Here is an 18,504-nt window from a genome sequence, read left to right as displayed (position 1 = left end):
TGGCACTGGGAGCAACGCGAGCCCTCACACCTGTCCCTGGTTCAGCACCTGCCGCCCCAGACACTGAAACAGGCGGGCCTAAAGGACAAGCACTGCAGGCCCCTCCAACTGCAGGTCTCAGGCAGTGGGAAGACATGTGCTCCTGTGTTGAAAGGAACCGTGAGCCCCTCTGTCTGAGAGCTAACCTGCGCTATTCACTGCCTGTAGGAAGGCAGGTGAAGATCAAAGCCGAGTCTGCTTGCTTTTACCTGGAGGGGCACCACCCTGGACATCAGGTGGTCAAAATAAAGGTCCACTGCTTCGGTGAAGCCCTTGTAAGTTGTTCTCAGCTTCATGCCAGAGTCTTGGAGCAGCCAGCTTGAATAAAAAAGGGGGTGGTGGGAATTAGTTCCACTGTTTGTGGGTGGCTCTGGGGAGGGTGATGGTGGAGAGAAAAGGAAGTCGCTTGAGTGTGCTCAGGATGAGGCTGGAGACACTCCCACCCCACTCCCTCCACCAGCTAGGGAGGCAGATTGTTCCAAGGGATTCAGGAGCACAGGTGGCCCAGCCCCAGCCCTGCACTCAGCCCTGCACCTCTGACGGGGGGACACCAGCCTGGAGGCAATTTATGTCCAGCTTCATGGCTACAAGTCTGGCTGCCAGTCAGTGAGAAAAGCTTTTCACTGGACTTGAGGCCCAGTCTTCAAGCATTTACACCACAATCTCTCTATAAAGGGTGAAGCCAAAGGTGTTAGGCTGGGACTGAAGAACAAAGGCAGCCTCCAGTGTCACCCAGAAAGCAAGCCAGAAACAGGCTGTGCAGGCTAATCCCCCTCCCTGCTCTGGTCCAGCTGCAGCTCATGCTGATCTGGCCCATCTGCTGATCTGGCTCATCTGCATCGTCTGCTTCAGCTATTCAGGGTTCAGCTCAGGGGAGGAGCAAGATTAACTCTTCCCACAACCTGTCTGTGTGGCCCCCATTCCCTAGGTGAACATGGGGCATGAGTTCCAGAGCTCATTTGAAATTCTGAGAAAACACTCATATTTCCTTACTAAAGGCACTTAGAAAGGTTGTGATTTAAAAGTCCTGAACAGGTCAGAAACTATCAATCTATGTTAGATCAAAATGCATGAGGGGAGAGCAGTCTCCTCTGCACTGACACCTCCGCTTTCCACCTCGCGTGGAGCAGGACCAGCTTCTCATCCCCGTGGGCGCTGCCCATTTCCCAGCGTTTCCCGCTCGGCCTGCCTGGCTCGGCCATGTGCTCATCCTCTATGCAACCGACCGGGCCTGAATGCACAGGAGCTGCACAAGGAGGTCCGGTGCTGGAGCTGCTGCTGCTTCTGAGCTGAGTAAGACGTCACCCTGTCCTCCTCCTGTGCCCACTCTGAGCCAGAGACTTCTCGCTGACACAGATTTCTCAACCCAGGTGTGTGGGGACACTCTGGCTGTGTGCACAGCCTTGCTGAGGCCACTCTTGAAGCTGAGTGGCACAGCGGCAGAGAGGTGATCCTGGGTAGTGAAGGAGATGGAGACAGAGCTTGCCTGTGCCCCTGGGGCAGAGCTGGGTAGTGCTGGAAACCAGAGAAAAACAAAACATAACTAGAGGGAGGCTGGTGGTTGCCCTGTGGGGAGAAGCTGGTCCCGCTGGAGTCAGCCAGGCAAACAGGACCAGCCTCCCTCCCCCTTGGGGTGGCACAGGTGAGGGAGGAGCAGACCTAACCATCTGGAACAAAGTAAGGATGGGGAAGGTTACCCCTAGTCTCACTGATGAGGATGAGTGAATGTGGTAGCAGGTGATTCTTGTCCAGATTTCTACTCCAGCCACACAGCACTCTAGGGCTTCAATGGACACTACACATCCCAAGATAACTCACTAGGCCCTGAAACTCAAAGATAAGAGACAAAACAAAAGCAATAATTTGTTTCTTTTATACTTTATGAAAATACTTGGACTTTAGCCCAGCTGGTGTGAACCAGGAATTCACGGTTCCTATTCCCAGTCAGGGCACATGCCTGGATTGTGGGCTCCATCCCCAGTAAGGGGCGCACAGAAGGCAGCCAATCAATGACTCTCTCATCATTGATGTTTCTATCTCTCCCTCTCCCTTCCTCTCTCTGAAATCAATACAAAAAAAATATTTTTTTTAAAAATGCTTTAAAAAAATACTTGGACTTTAATAAATAAATGCTGGTAACATCCCTAAGAAATAGGCAGGCAGGTTTGATTATCCGGACCGTTGTGGTTTTTTTAAAATATATCTTTATTGATTTCAGAGAGAGGAAAGGAGAGGGAGAGATAGAAACATCAATGATGAGAGAGTCACTGATCGGCTGCTTCCTGCACGCCCCCAACTGGGGACCGCAACCCAGACATGTGCCCTGACCGAGAATAAAACCCTGATGACCTGGATCCTAGGTCGATGCTCAACCGCTGAGCCACGCCCAGTGGGCAATTTTCCCGGTTTTCTAGACTGGAAAGTGATATCCAGAGCAGACAGCCAGCCAGACTGAGGGCCCAACTCACAGCCTGGTGACGTGCAAGGCCTGGGGACAGCTGCCCTCTGTTGTACTCACCACAGAAGAACCACATGGAATTAGACAAGGACAATGATGACATCATCTAAAATGACCCCCTTTGGGTGCTACTTATTCTGAAAAGGAACTTCCGTACAAAATGGACAAATACACTTTAAAAGCAAAACTAAATCTGTTTGTGATTCACATTTTACACAAGCGCACAGGACAACTCAAGCTGTGGCCAGAGGCCCACATAAGCCTGCTCACCTGGGCAAGCCGCCGAGGTCGATCTCACTGCAGATGTAGGGGCCAGGACGCAGGATCACCCACAGCCCAATCTCTGCAGCCAGCCGGACAAAGGCCCTGGGAAGATCAATGTCAGCAACTCTGAGGACATCGAGCACATGGTAGGACCAGCCCGCACACACCGCAGGCGGCAGAACTGCCCGGATGCTCTGCTCCCTGCCCTCCTCTCAACCAGAGACAGGGCTGAGTGAAGGGAAGGCAGAGCCCTGACCCCCAGCAGAGCAGGTAGTCCTACACCTCTGGTCATAGGCCTGAGGCCCTAGCAGCAGGGTTCTCACCAGCTCCTAGACCAGGACCCTCTGCACAGCCCACAAGGTCATGAGGGGAAAGGTGTGAGACAGGGGACGGGTCCTCACAATGACCCTGACCCCAACAACCTTGCTGCCTCAAGGGGCAGCCCCTATCCCAGCATGGGTGGCGAGACCCCACTGCAGAGCAGGGCTGACCCAGAAGGAGGCACCTCTGGGCTGCAGTGAGCAGGGCTGGGCTCCGAGGGGGCCTGGTCACCCAGAGTAACAGGTTCACAGCTGGAGAGCATCTGGTCCCGGTGCAGCCTGTCAATGTCCTGAGAACAGGCTCTGGGCCTCAGGCTCCCCCTGGCTCTCCAAGCAGAACTGAGATACACTACGGTCCCTGATCACCCCACCAGCCCCCTTCGTGGACCCCAGCCCCAGGCAGGTCACAGATGCAGCAGCAGCACGTACTCCAGGTCCAGGTTCTCGGAGAAGTCAAACGTGCCTCTCTGTGGCTCGTGGAGGTTCCACGGAACGTAGCTGGAACAGGAAAGATGACAGGCGTGACCTTTTCATTCATTCCACTTCCTCTCCAGATTCCCTTATTTATCCCTAAAACCCCTATGATGGTTGAAAGATATATTTTCTGGGCGCATTGTCTTAGTGATGTCAGAACTGAAACCAAGAACTCAGTGAAGAGAGGTAGGGGCCTTAGAGAACCCAGGGCCAGGCCCAGGGGATGCAGAGCTCACCTCCTTAGGGGAGGGAGGCCAACAAGATGTGAGACGGGGCTGATGCTGAGTGATGCTGAGACATGACCACAGGGTAGCTCAGGCTGTGCTCCCCCTTCCCACCCCCCCTTCCCTCTCTCTTCATTGAAGAAAAAGAAGTAACTTTACAGGAAAGATGGTTCAACGTAGAGGAAGAGAGAGAGCACCTCGGTTACCAGTCCTAGTCTTTACTAGAGTATCAGCTCCAAGCCCTCTAACAGGAGGGAGCTTCTAACCAAAGAGAAGGGGAGGAAGTGAAGTTAGTCCTTTAAGGGCCCAATCCGAGCGCAGAGTGTGGAGTTACACCTGGTGGCAGCAGTTAACAGCTGCTCCTCTCCCGGATTCCCACCCGCCCACGGCTCCCGCAGGGCCCTCAGCGAGTGCACAGTGGAGCGGAAGGGGGGCTGGCTTGTTCCACTTCAGACCCAGGAGTTCTGTGTTTCAGCAAGTAGACTACTCTGCTTTTATAAAGCAAAATGGTTGTCCTGCAACATTCCTACAAGCTTCAAGAGTGTTACAGCATGTGACTGTACCCCCAGGATCAGAACCCACATCTGCAAATAAATGGATCCTCTGAAGGATTCTAGAAAACCATACGCATTTATTTCAACTACCCTGTCATAGCTCAGAGTATTCCTATAACTCTTTAGAAACTGTCTTCAAAGCCAGTTCATAAACTACCCAAGAAAATCCATGTTCTTGCTTTGTAATCACATTTTTGCCTGAAAATAGAATACAGTCTGATAACCCACTTTATTTTCTAGACTTGAATCCAAATATCTGTTGGCAATTTTGAAAAATAAATCCATGAAAAGATCAAAATTTGTTCACCACTGAGCCTATTTTTTAACTAATTCACACATTCAGCATTTCATTGGGTGCCAACCCGTCCCAGTCACTGTGCGAGGAGCCAGAATGAAAACACAGCATTCTGAAGATACTTCTAAAAAGGAGTGCTGAAGATGCTAACGTCAGCTTCCCAAGGTAGCTATTTTGAGGAAGATTACACTCATCTGCTGTATAAGTTGGGGGTGGAGTGCTTGTTTTGAAAAATGACTGAGTAATTCAATCATCTCCAACACCTATCCTCTCCTCCTCTGCACACCATTGCTCTCTCTGGCCCCCAGACCTTACTTACCCCCATCCCTCATCCCCACTGATGGGGAGTGCTGCAGGGATTAGGAAAAGGGAAGCTGTCTTCCTGTCAGAGGCTGCCCGAGTTAGGGTCTGCCAGGGCTCACCCATCCTGGCGACCCCGGGCTCCCACGAGGATGCCCGGACGCAGACTCCAGAAGCCCCGCAGGGAACAGGCATGGGGGCAGCACTCACGTGGTGAGGGTGTTCAAGCCACAGGCTTTCATCTTCAGCAGGCGGTCCCTCCAGTATGCCCTGGGCACACGGAAATAGTGCACGGAGCCCCCAAAGATCCAGAAGGTGGAATCCTCCAGCATGAAGTTCTGGCCCTCGGTGTGCAGCCCGGACCGCCGCTGTCTTAGCCAGGGAGAGATCAGACTGTGCCAATCCAACCTGCAAAAAGGAAAGGTAGGGAGGCTGGAAGCTCACCTGCAGAGGGAACAGGAGGGCCGGAGAGATGGGCTTCTCCTCCGCCGCAGGCCCACAGTATTTCTCTCCAAGGAGGGCCTCTTTCCAGGGCTTCAGAAAAGGCTCCCACCCTCCACTAAGCCCACCCTTGGAATCCGTCTCTTTAGCCACTGACTCCCCTGGTCCAGCTGAGCGCTGCGCTCTGGGACAGGCAAACGCAAAGTCCCACACTGTGACTGTGCTAACAGGACAGGGAAAAGGCGCACAGCCAGGGGAAGGAAGTGCTACTGGCTTGACAGGCTGCCTTCAGGTGCTGGGGACTTGGGAGGACCTGGGGGCAGGTCTCCTAGGCCATTTGACTAAACATCAAAGCAGCAACTATTTCAAAGAGTACCAGCGAGCCACCTCCCAGTCACAGCTGCCAGCTTGAGGTGCAAATACCTGTAAAGAGGTATATGGGTTAGAAACAGCACCTATTCATGAACTGAATTTCTAGGTCTCAATTATTATCTAAAGAGCAAGTGTCCGAGTGGCCAAGAGGTCATGATAGAAAGCCCCACCAGGGGAGGTGGCTGGAAAGTTTCAGTCCCTGAAAAAGCACCTGACACCTCTGGGTTGGCAGAGGGGAGCCCATGATTCAGCGTCCTGGTCTCCCAAAGGCCATGAGAGGAGGCTAGCCGGAGAAGCCTGGGGGGTGGGGGCGCAGCCAGGACGTTTAGGAAACTTGGAGACAGAAAACAAGCAGAAGTAAGTCTAGTGCAAAAGCAAATTTTCCTTGGTGCCTTTTCTGTACCCACTTCTCACTACAGTTCCTGGCACTAGAGGGCGTCTTGCCCAGGGGGCTCCTGCATAAAAAAACACTCCCTAAGCTGCTCTGGTCTCCCATTCTTTCTGTAATGCTGTCCAGAGTGGCACCACTGGCATTGGTGTCTGGCTTAAGGCCCAGCTTAATCCATTCAATCAGTATTGGTATCACTGACTTGGGACTGTTGTCTCATAGAAGAAACTGACATGTGTGAACCAAAGTGGCTGAGAGCAGCAATCTTGATTCTGGATCCAGCACTCTCCTGTTGAAATGCAAGTGTCCTTCAAAGGGGCAGCTCCTTCACCAAGCTTTGCCCGCCGCATTGGCCAACAGCAGATGTCACGGGGAAACAGGGCACATGCATGTCACACACCCCATAGCTGACTGTCCAGTGTGCTCAAGGACTGTCCCATCATTCCTGCTCTCTCTCCATCTCTACCACCAGCACTGCCCCTTGCAGGGTCCTTTTCCTACCTATCAGCCAGCTTCCCCTCTACCCACAACGCGAAGTGTTTCAGTGCCGAACGTGAACTTGCACACCCCAGCCTGCAGAGTAGCCAGAGCCCTCCTATCAATGGCACCCTCATTTCTAAGAGCATTTAGTGAGAACCCGTGGCAACTTGCTCATGCTCCTCAGGAAGCTCACTCCCACCCTGCCCGAGTAGCTCCAAACCACACGCCAGGGTGCCTATAAGGAGCTCTGACACTGAGCCTTTTCCACCCCTGCACACTACAATGATTACAGTTCAGTGTCCGGACTGCTGCAGTAAAGCACACACAGGCACAACCAGGGCCAGCTCCGCACATGTGCAACCCACGCAGCCACTCAGGGCCCTGCTCTCAGCAGGCCCTTGCAAGCAGCAAGCCCGCCAGCAGATCTAACGCACAGTATGAGTACCAACAACAGAATTGCACTAGGATTACCTAATGCAGTAAATGTAACTACAAGGGCAATCACACAATCCACACACTTACCAAAGTAACACACTGTACACCTTTAAAAAATTATTTAAAAATGAAAAAACAAAAACAGCCCTACCCATGGCTTTAGACAATTTGCTGTCTCAATCCTAAAGTTCTTAATATTTTTTAAACAAGGGCTCCACATTTTCATTGTGCACGGGGCCCCACAAATCAGGTAGTGATGGGAGCAGACAATCGCTGAAACAGGTGATTGTTGAATGAAGACATTATCTAAATCATCCAGGTGGAGTCAGAGAAGACTTTATACAGAATACGACACTCTCACTGGGTCTTGAAGGCAGGGACTGTAAGAAAGCAGAGGAAACCTGGGGCAAAAGCAGAGAAAAGTGAAAGCGTCTGTCCTCACAGAGGGCAAGCAGACCGGCAAGAAGGTGCAGGTCACACAGCCAGCCCAGCGCTCCCGAGCACAGGCGCGGGCTCCCGTCACACCGCCTGCTGCTGGTCTGCGCTGAGGTCCGGACAGAAGCTGGGACACTTCTAGAGCAATGAGAGTCGTTTTATGTCTATTAAAGCTAATTATAAAAAGCTGAGTATATATTTTGCATATCTTTCCATTTCCTTTTTCTAGTAATTTGTTTTTATTGTTTTATAAAGTGACAGATTAGAATTCTTAAAAACAAAAGAAAACTGACTCTTCACTATCGACTGAGAAATGGGGCTCTAGACCAGAAACCACGTATCAGGTGTGAGCCAGGGAGGGCCTGTGGGGCCTGCAGATCTCGGTGTCCGGTCCGTGACCCCGACCGTCCTGCGAGTGTGCACGATGGTGACCTCATGTGATTCCGCACGATGTACCTGCGCACGCGGCTTAGCCTGATGTGCTGATGATTCAGCAGTGTCACTGCGCAGGCGACAGTGCACTGCCGCTGCGGTCACGTAACCAGCACTGTAGCCAACAAAGGAAGGAACTGTTCCTCCAACGTCGGTGCCGCGCCTTCTTCACGAACACCCCGTGCAGCCTCGCTCCCCCGACACCACGGTCCGGTGGTGGGCAGCTGTGATCCCAGAGCTAAGACCAACATACTGACCAGGTCCGTTTTCCAGGCTTGGGAACCAAATGCTCACAGCGCACGTGGGAGACCAGAGCCACATGAAATCGCGTCCTCAGCAGCCTTCCTAACATTAACTGACCTCACCTACACCAGAAGACGGGCTTGGGTTTAGCCACAATGCTTCTCAAAGGTGACGGCACATTTGAATCACCTGGGAAACTTTTAAAACCAACCAATGCCCAGCCCCACCTCAGTCCAATTAATTATCTCTGCGGGTAGAGCACAGCTATTAGTGTTTTTTAAAAGCTCCTCCAAAGATACTAACAGACAAGGCTGAGAGCCACCAGCCTAGGAGTTTTACAAGAGGGATGGGGCAAGTCTGGGAGCCTGCGTGGCCAGACACAGGAGAGGCGGCTCAGAAGGCAGGCTGGTCCTCAGACGTCACTGACCACGTGGGAATTTGGCCTGTGGCCACTCATGAGCAAGAAGAATTATTTTTACTTTCTCCTTCCTACTTTCCACAACCCCCAGGACCCCGAACTCATGCTACAGCCCGGGAGTAGCATGATGTCCAGTTCTGCTACATTCCAGCTAGAACAGTCCTTTGTGGATAACCTGGGAACCTAATCATTTTTTTCTTTCTCCAAAGAGAAAAGCTCCATGTTCCAAGTGACTTATAAATGATATTTCAGAACACAATTCTTCCGAAGGACCACCTTGGAGAAGTGAAAACAAAAGCAGTACGTGCAGGCGGCAGATCTGGACGTGGATCCTGGCTCCGTCTTCAGGAGCATTGTCACCCTGCGTTTCTGACACTAGCCCTGTGGGCATGAGTTTTCTTCCTCTGTAAAACAGGGCTAATGCCTGTCCCACCTACTCACACAGGCTACCGTGAGGGCCTGATATAAATAAAATACTGCAATGTGCTATAAGACTCTTGTCACTACTGGAAATAAATTTATTTTAGCATCCTTTGAGTATTAGAGAAAATAACTTGGGAAGGGGGGAGTGCTTATAGTCCTCATATGGATTAATCCCAAACTTTCCATTCTTTGCCACTGAATTAAGCATCTAATTATATTTTATGTACTAGCCTTCATGCCAAACAATCTTATTACAATTTCTAAAATCTTACAATGAAAAAACTATTCACTGGGGTCCTGTCAGACCAACCCAGCCCCTGAGCCAGAGGCCTGCAAACTCCAGCTGTGGACCAAAGCCACCTGCCTGCAGGTTAAGAATGGTTCTCACATTTTTAAGTGGTTGGAAAAAAAAATCAAAAGAAAGATATTTTGGGACACACATAAAAATTAGATGAGCTTCACATTTCTATGTCCATAAGTAGTTTTATTGGCACCTATCAGTAGGTTTACCTACTGTCTCTGGCTGCCTTGGGGCACAGTGACAGAGACTATATGGTCTGCAAAGCTGCTAACATTTACATCTGGCCCTTTACAGGGAAGCCTGCCAGAGAGGATGAGGCCCTAGATACTAAAAGGAGGCCTCAGGCCCTGTGGCCACTGTCTGGGCCTCTTTCTAGCCACCTCCTTGTTCTGGCTCTTCCCACAGGGCTCCTTCCCTTGGCTACAAGCTCTGGCTGTTCTGGCTGTCCCACATGTCACGCACAGTTTCTCCCTTTGGTCTGACCACAGCTGCTCCGAAGGACACACTCTGCCTCATGCCTCATGTGCTCACCAGGCGCACTGACCTCCGCAGGCGAGGAAGAACTGGATGGGCAGATTCTTTCCTTAGAAATAGGAACATATTCACATCTGGTGGTGAAAATTCTCTCATTCATTCTCCCTCCCTCTCCCTCCCTCCCTCTCATAATTTTGAAGGACAGTGAGGGTACAATTTAGCAATCATCCCACCAGGTAGCAATCCTTCCCCACCAGCCAGACCTTGAAAAGAACCACCGCAGGCTCTTCCGCAACTCCCATCACGGGCCCTGGCTTCTGTCTCCCCTGAGCTGTGGGAGCAGTAAGACTCTGCTGAGAGCCTCCCTCCCCACCCGTAGGTGCCAGCTGCAGGCAGGAAAGGTGACTCTGTGGCTCCCTCATTCCAAGAGTCCCTCTCGCTCCTTAATTTGTCCCCTAGTGGACAACTAGGCATCAGGAAACTTCCATCTAGGTTTATGTCTCCTGACCATCTGGGACTGGTTACAAATGCAGGAACCCAGGCCTTCCCTGAGACCTCCTGAATGAGAATCTGCATTCTAACCAGACGCCAAGGTTAAAACTTGAGAAGCACCCATCTCTCTTCTCATTTGACATACAGAAAAAATATCTTCCTGGATAGACCTTCTCTTTGCTAGTGTCTTTATATCCTGACATCTTTCAGATTTTTTAAAAAAATGTTTCCTCTCAGTGCTTATCAAGCAGCATGAAATTAACACTGCAAACAACAAAAGGTAGCTGTTATCAAATTCCACATTCTGGCCCTGGACGGGTTGCTCACAAGTTGGAGCATCACCCCTACACCAAAACGGTTGCAGCTTTGATTCCCAGTAAGGGCACATACCTAGGCTGTGGGTTCAGTCCCTGGCAGAGGCTCATATGGAAGCAACCAATCTATGTTTGTCTCACATAGATGTCTGTCTATCTCTTTCCCTTTCTCTCTCTAAAATTAATAAAAACATATCCTCGGGTGAGGATTTTAAAAAAAGAAAAAGTATTCCAAATTCTGGAGAATTCAACTGTTTCCTTTGTGAATTTTTCTGGTTACTAGATGAGTTTTAATACATTAATAAAAAGGATGAATTCACTGAGAAAATGAGGATGACAAATGTTAGATTTTGCAAGGAATTCGCTGTGAGAAATGAGATGATACACACTGGAGCTTTATAAAAAACAAAGCACTGTGCAAATGGGTATTAATACTGAGAATGATCATTAGTATTAATGATCAAAATAGTAATAATAACCGCCTGCCATCATTTCCTGGGTAATTAACTCCGTAACAAAACAGAGAAATATACAGTGTGGTTCAATCAGGTCCCTCTGGCTCACTACCAGGGACTAACCAAATCTTGGGGACCAGCTTTTTCACTGTTGCTTTTCTAGTGAGCAGGTCACTCACGATGAACTGTCTTCTGATGAGACAGGGCATCTGCCCTCTTTCTCACTGCCCTCTTTCTCTTTAACACTTTCTTTCTGAATCTCTGTTGCCTTTTGATCTTTGCTTCGATGCAAGATAAATAACTTCCCAGTCCTAGAATAAACTGAACAGCAGGCCCTGCTCGCTGATGGGACCGGCCCTCAGGGTCGCTCTGTTCAGAGCCATACTCTGTTCAGTCCCCAGTGAGGTTCCTGGAGGAAGGCACACCCGTCAGGACCTCTGATGGGGCCTCACACAATATAACGAGACCTCTACACTCCTGTGGCTACCATCCCTTTTGGAAAGTGCAAGCTGGTGACACCACAGGTTGTAATGGAGACATTGAACAGAGGACTTGGGTACTGAGATCCCTGAGGTGACGAACTGGTGAGAGAGGAGCAGAGGTGACGCCTTCTTACACTTCACACTCAGCATCGCCACACATCACAAGGACAAAGGGCGCAGGGCAGGCTCCACACAGGCTGGATATTACTGGACACAGTCAAAAGTGCTGTGTGGACGTTTCTGAATGGAAAAGGGCATGGGAGCAGGTGACAAGCTTACAACTTCTTTCATGTGGAACGGGCCCATGAGTTGCCTCTCAGCTTTCAGAGAGGGTCTTCCAGGGCAGCTAGGGTGGAAGAAGAGCCAGAGCCAGTCACCTAGTTGAATGATCTCCTTGAATGAGGTGGGCTCATCAGGACAGGTCTGCAGTGTCTCTTGCCATGCCAGAGGGCATTCCTGTATCACTGTAAATCCTGCAAATATTGATCAGTAACCAGAGTCGTGGTGGGACTGGGAAGCCGCACTTGGGGTCACAGCCATCTTCAGTCTTGTCACACACAGGCAGTCTGACCAGATTCGGACAGCCCAGTGTCCACACGACCTGACACGGCAGAGACAGCACCATCAACTTCTGGGCTATCATACAATTTTAGGTTGGCCAAGGGTGTGGACCAGCGGTGTGGATGAGGCAGGAATCTGCATAAATAGTCCTTCAGTTCCCAGAGCATAAGTCCTTGCTGGTCCTAAGGGGCAGTTACTTTGGCATATATATAATGTGCACATTCTTGCTAAGCTGGTGCGATAATTCACAAATCCAATTTTTAGGTGCACTGTGACCAGCTAGGGCCACCCTAAGCAAAGATTCAACTCAACACGTGTCCAGAGCATCATACGAAAGAGGCTGACCAAGAAAACACTCACCTCTTCATTCATCTAAGTGGTCACGCCAGAGACCAGGAGATGGTAGGGATGTTAAACTGCCCAAAAGACACCACAAAGAGAAAGTTCCTCACTTGGGTCTGAAATATAAATTTCTGTGCATCAGATGTGGTTATGATTCTGATATGGTTATGGGCTTCCACGAGACCCAGTTTCCTTGGATACTCCTGCTGAGGGATGTTTCAGTCTCACCAGCCTATAGCCCTATACACTCCTCCCTCAGCAGGGGAGTATGAAAGCCTAAGAAAGGAACCATCCACTCTTGGGCCCTGGCCGGTGCCTCTATACCTTGGCTCCAGGAGAGTACCCCTTGGATCAATCCATGAGCCACACAAACTCCAGCTCCAGGAAATGGATCTCTGTCCCCGTGTCTGGCCCAGCTTCCTGGATGTGCTCCTTGGTATGGGCCCAGTGCTTTGGGCTCCTGTTCTGCTGGGAGAGGCTTTCAGTATCTCCACAGGGCTGGGGCCTTCTATTCCAAAGCTGAAACGCTCATTTTGCAGAGATGCATTTGCAGGTCCATGGCACTCCTGAAATCCTCGCACCACTGTGCTTCCCTCTGCAAAGATTTCCAGGTGAGCCAGGAACTGGCCTAGCACTCAGGCTCCTGCAGGTAAGGCCAAGTACTGCCTACATGACCCAGGGTCAGAACATTTTCTAAATACTGCAGGAAGTTTATATGTGAATAAGCACTTACTAGACCAAAACCGTGAGACTCAATTGTAAAAATATACAAACTCCTCATTAGTAATCAACCACATAACAGCAATGAAAAGTGTCCTGATCCTAAGTGCCACTGATTTTCACTTGGAGAAAATTTTCCTCTGATAGTATCATAAATAGAAAAGGTATTATATTTCACCTAGAGAGGGATGGAAAGTCTGTTAGATAACCCAACGGGCCCTACTGGAAGCAAGACTCTGATCTTAGAGATGCTTGTGGAATCAGGACGAAATGATTTCATGAAACAGCGGACAACATAAACATGTTAAATATACTTTTAAATCCTCCACACTGGACTTATCTACACAGATATATGAGAAAGGGTCTAGTTCTTACAGGACACAAAGAATCTATACACATACAGATCAGACAGAATGTCACCCTCAGACAACGAAGCTCACAACCTCCTTCACGCTGATGCAACAGGAATAAAACGTGTAATTTTACTCACTTGTTTTAACTTATTTTAAATGTCTATCAAGATTTAAAATGAATATCCCGTACAGTCATCAATTCTACATACAGAAATACATCCAACAGAGAGTCACTGCAACTTTGTTTGCAGCAGCTAAAAGATGGACAAGAACAGTTTTAAGTGACGTGCCAAATGGGGTCCCATATGTAACTGCCTCCTTGTATACACACAGAATTGCCCTGAGAGAAACCATTATCAGTAATCACCTCAGGTGGGGGGGAGAGGGTGCCTTGGGGTCAGGAGTGGGGGGCTTATTTTCCAGCGTATTATCTGAATAGTTCATCCGTTTCGTATATTACCTACTCACAAAATCAACTTTGCGGGAAAAACACGTGTTCCTGAAAGGAACAATCCCAGCGTCTTGCTGGGTGTGGGGGTACAGAAGCAGTGAGTATCACCTAGCCTGAAAAATACCCCTACCCTTCTATCCTGGAGAAGCCCCACACAGCAGGACCTCTTTTTCAATATGGCCTTTAATATCCAGAGCAACTGATTTAAGCAAAAGATGACACTGAGCGGAGAGGAAGCAGCAAACATCCTCACACCAAAGGAGCTCTGCTGCGTGATGGGGGCGGGAGCGGGCTGGACTCCAGAGTCCTTTTCAGGTACTAAATGTTCTAAAAAGATTTCTTTCTAAGCTCCAGCATCTCCTGGCTGTTCATGAGAAGAGCATTTAAGGCAATATAGTGGAATTCTGAGTCATTTCACCAAAGATTAAGTGTTTATTTCAATTGCTATCTCCTTGTCCTCAGGTGGAGAGAACTCTCTGGCCAGCTTTCTGATACTTCTGCTGTCAAGGCTGTAGCTCTTTTTCCCAAATCTCCTGGGTATCCCAGCCCCTATCATCACAAATACATTAATAACGTCCATGTTCTGCTCCAGGACACCCTGGGCCCTCCAGTCGCTGGTTAGCGTGGCACTGTAAGACTCCCAGAGCCAGGCGGCTCAGACATCCTGCCTCTCCCTGCCTAAGCCACGCCCAGCTGGCCATGCTCCCCGTGCCAGACAGGACTACCTGCTGAAGGACACCTCCCCGATGCTGAAAACTCACCACTGTACGATGCAAGGAACACCATTCAAAGCGTTCAGACATTCCAGGGAATATGACTCGGGCCAAGCCCAGCAGAGTCCTAGAACAGGCAAAGCTCATAAAATCACTGACCTCACAGAAGCCCAGGAAGTGGGGCACAATTTGTCCACGTATCCTGGGAAGACAGGACTAGCCACGATTTGGACCAAAAAAAGTGAGCTTGTCACATTGCTAAGTTATCCACCTTCACGAAGGAGAAGTTTGACAGGCTCTACTCCTGGAATCCAGATAAGACCAGTGCAGGAGCAGAGAGTGAGACAGATGAGTGAAGACGTGAACTTGTCCTTGATGGGGCATGAAGCGGGCTACCTACCTGCCGGCCTTCCTTTCTCCTGACTTTTGCCAGCTAAAACCTCAGATATGAGAGATGCAGAGTTAATTCAATTACTGCTCAGTGATGCATTTATATTAAGGAAAAAATCATGAGTGGGAGTCATGCCTTGATACTATCAAGCAAGCATTCTTGTGGAGTGGGAGGAGGAAAGACAATGAGAGGTAACTGACCCAAAGACACAGTTCACATTAATACATTCATCACTGACCTCGAAGGAAAACACTGAGTGGAAGAAGCCCAACCAAATGAGAGCACAGACTTAGGATCACATTTCTATCAAACACTAAAAATTTCAAACTTACACATGGTGGCAGGAAGCAACACACCAGTGTGCTTAGGGATCGGGGAGCAGAGGCATAGGAGAGAAATGCAAAGGGGCACAAGGAAATCTCTGGGGCTGGTGGATATATCTTCACTATCTTAATTATGGTGGTAATTTCATAGGTGGGTATGTATGTCAAAACTTATCTAACTGTACATGTTAAACGTGCACTTTATCCCATGACAATTATGCTGCAATAAAGGTAGTATTTTCTAAAAGACCGTTGTTCAAGCTAAGAAACTGAAGGTTGAAATCTTCCTCAAAAGTCATCTTGGTCCTATTTCTTGGACGGGATGTAATCAAACAGCTCTGACTGACCATGAACCAACCCAAGGTAAAATTCACGGGGGGGAAAAAGCTGCAGCCAAGCAGCCCCCTCCTCCACCCAAATACCTGCCTTCAGAGGTACAGCTCAGCTCCAAAGCTGCCAGCTGAGTAGCCAGATCACACATGACCTATATTCCACAGGCCACAACCACATTCCCAAAGACAGCTGGGAGAGGCCTCACCTCCCACGGAGTTAATGACCCACTCAAAGCTAGAGTTAAAGCAGGAAGAGGGTGGGGCAATGAGCATGTTCTCCTCTGGCCTCCAAAGATAATCCTTGGTGGCTAGCCCACGCCAGACAGGAAGAACTGGGCAGAAAGTGCCCACGAGGGTGATACAATCAAAAAATGCCCAAAAGACACATATTCTAAACCCTAAGAGATGGCCCGGAACTTGGTTCAGAGCTTCTCTGGCCTCTGTCTTGCCTGCTAAGAAGAGATAACAGGAAAACCATTGACTGTCCTAAGCACTTCAAACAATGTCCATGAATTTAACTGACAGCTATTCATTCTCCACTGCCATCCTAGCAACTCTGTAAGACCCCACCTGACTCCTACTGCGGTCACCCCACCCAGGTAGGAACACGGCTGATTCACCTGTGAGAAGTTCAGGCTTCTTCCCAGCCACTCCGCTGTCTGACAGCTCCTCTTCCGTCCCGCCAGACACCAACAAACACGCAGCCTCCTTCCCGCACCTTTTCCCATGACTATTAGGGTGTACTTACTCGGCCCGTTTCAAGCCCTTCTGTGCTGGCCCTCATAATGACCTGTCTGGGTTCCCAGCATGGACTGCTATATCCTTGACCTCCAACAATGGGCAAACCACATGGTACTTGAGTGAACACCTCTGGCCTTTCTCTCTGGGGTGTGGGCTCCTTGAAACCCTGCTATATGCCAAAGGCTTCTGCTTCTGCCTCTGCTTTGAGTAATTCTTCTGAGGTTTGCATCAGTCTTGCATGGGGAGAAGGACTGAACATCCCACAAGAGCCAGGGCCAGTCTCCAAAGGGGAAAGGATTAGAAATCATAGACAGGTGAAAGAAGAGTCTCGAAAACAACTGGGGAAACAAAATGCTTAAGTTTTCTGGGGCCCAGAGTGAGAAGGGAACCCTTTTCCTCTCCAAAACAATATGTGATATCCTCACTATCTCCAAAACAATGAAGACATGTTAAGTCTTGAAAAGGTATAAATGGAAGGAGTCTTTGAATGTGTTGCTGTGGCAGCCAAAAACGTTCAGATATTTAACTCCATCAAAAACATCCTTCTATCTCCCAGGGTAAGTTCAGAGAAACTAAGAAGGGTGACAGGAAAGAAGGGAAGATCAAGCAGAGGGGTAGGGTAGTGCCCCTGCCCGGTTCCAGGGGCTCAGCCCCCAGCCTCTCCAACGCTAACTTCCAGTGCCGCGCACCTGTTACCGACGGTCGGCTTTCCCAGCAACACTGGAAGTTTTGAATATGGAAAGTGCCAAGCACGGACCTGAAGGACATGCTCAGGGCAGCAGAATCCTACGAACACACACAGGCTGGAGAAGTTCTGGGCTGGGGCACCTACCCAGGCTGGACAAAGCGTTCTGTCCCTAAACGCAATCACTTGCCACAGACGTTTTGTAAGGGGAGCTGGTGGCTGGTGACTGGTGTGAAAGTGGAGCGCAGAGTCACATCGATCCTAGAAGGGGGCAAATAAATCCCACGACGGCGCTGCCCAGGCTAGATGGGCCACAGCTGTGAGCACCGGCGCTCTGGCCTCTGCTGAACAGAGAGGCTCCCGGCGGAGTCCGCAGGAGTGTGGGGACCTGCGAGAGCAGAAGGGGCTCCCCAAGGAGGCCTAGAGGGAGGCAGCGATGGGGGACGCAAGAGAGGGATCTGAAGGCTAGTTCTGCCGACCTTCAACCTTCGCTGAGGCCGGGAGCATCCAGGAGAAGAGGAGGACCGGGCATCACAGGCGCGGAGCGGGAGTGGGGACGCTCTGGGCTCAGACGCGGGGGACCGGGAGGGCAGCGCCGAGTGTCGCCGAGACACCGGGACCTGGGTGGGGCAGGACCAGAGCTCCGGGGGCGCAGCGGGACGCCGGGATGTTGGGGAGCTCCGCAAAGAAAAGTCGGGCAGGCTGTTCCCGGTGGAAACTCGGGATTCGCGGGTCGGGTCGCGCGGTCACGCGAACTCCGGGGGCTGCCCCGAGACCTTACGGTGCGGAGGGCGGGGTGTCCGCGGCAGGCAGGTGCCGCGAGGGTCCCCTCACCTGCGGAGCACCAGGACACTCAGGAGCACCAGCAGCAGGAGTCCGAGCGCGCGGCAGGGCCTCCGGGAGACGCGCCACGCGGTCATCGCGAGTCCGCGCCGCGCGTGGAAACCGGTTCGCGCTCCGCCAGCACTCAGCCGCGCCGGGACGGCGCGGGGGCGGAGCCGCTCGCTGGTCGCCTGGGCAACCGCGCCGCGGCGCCCGCGCTAACTGGCCGCGGCCCCGGCCCCGCCCGCGCACGGCGGGCTCCGCAGCGCAGGGGCGGGGCGGGGCGGGGCGGGGCCGGGCGGGGCCCCCCTCCCAAGCCCCGGGCCCCGCCGGGCGCCGCCGCGGCTTCCCGGGCTCTCCCTCCCGCCGCGCGGGGCTCTCGGAGTTCCCGCGGCTCTTTTCCCGCACGAGACTTGCAGACAGGTGCGGGGATACTGAGCGCGCCTCCCAGACCTCGGACGCCGTTGGGGCGCCGGGCAGAGTCACCCCCAGCCCGCCAGAGCGGGGACTCAGGGCGCCCGCGAAGCCCGCGCCGCCTTTCAAAACGGTTCCGACCG

The 18,504-nt window shown here is 51.1% G+C and overlaps 1 protein-coding gene across 1 annotated transcript in view; it reads right to left on the bottom strand.

Moving 5' to 3' along the window:
• Positions 1-18,134, bottom strand: part of GLB1L2 (galactosidase beta 1 like 2) — a 47,046-nt gene extending 28,912 nt beyond the window's left edge. The window contains exons 1-5 of the mRNA XM_081122803.1: positions 17,960-18,134; positions 5,139-5,336; positions 3,511-3,579; positions 2,768-2,863; positions 249-357 (exon numbers count right to left, since the gene is read on the bottom strand). Of these exons, the coding sequence (XP_080978929.1) occupies positions 249-357; positions 2,768-2,863; positions 3,511-3,579; positions 5,139-5,336; positions 17,960-18,045 (558 nt within the window). The 5' untranslated portion in view covers positions 18,046-18,134. The remainder of the gene's footprint in view (positions 1-248; positions 358-2,767; positions 2,864-3,510; positions 3,580-5,138; positions 5,337-17,959) is intronic.
• Positions 18,135-18,504: the final 370 nt, after the last annotated feature.

The sequence above is a fragment of the Miniopterus schreibersii genome (assembly GCF_964146895.1).
Source record: "Miniopterus schreibersii genome assembly, chromosome: 20".
In the NCBI taxonomy this organism is placed as follows: domain Eukaryota; kingdom Metazoa; phylum Chordata; class Mammalia; order Chiroptera; family Miniopteridae; genus Miniopterus; species Miniopterus schreibersii.
The sequence above is the reverse complement of the archived record's forward strand: the minus strand, read 5'-3'. Positions and strand labels throughout refer to the sequence as shown.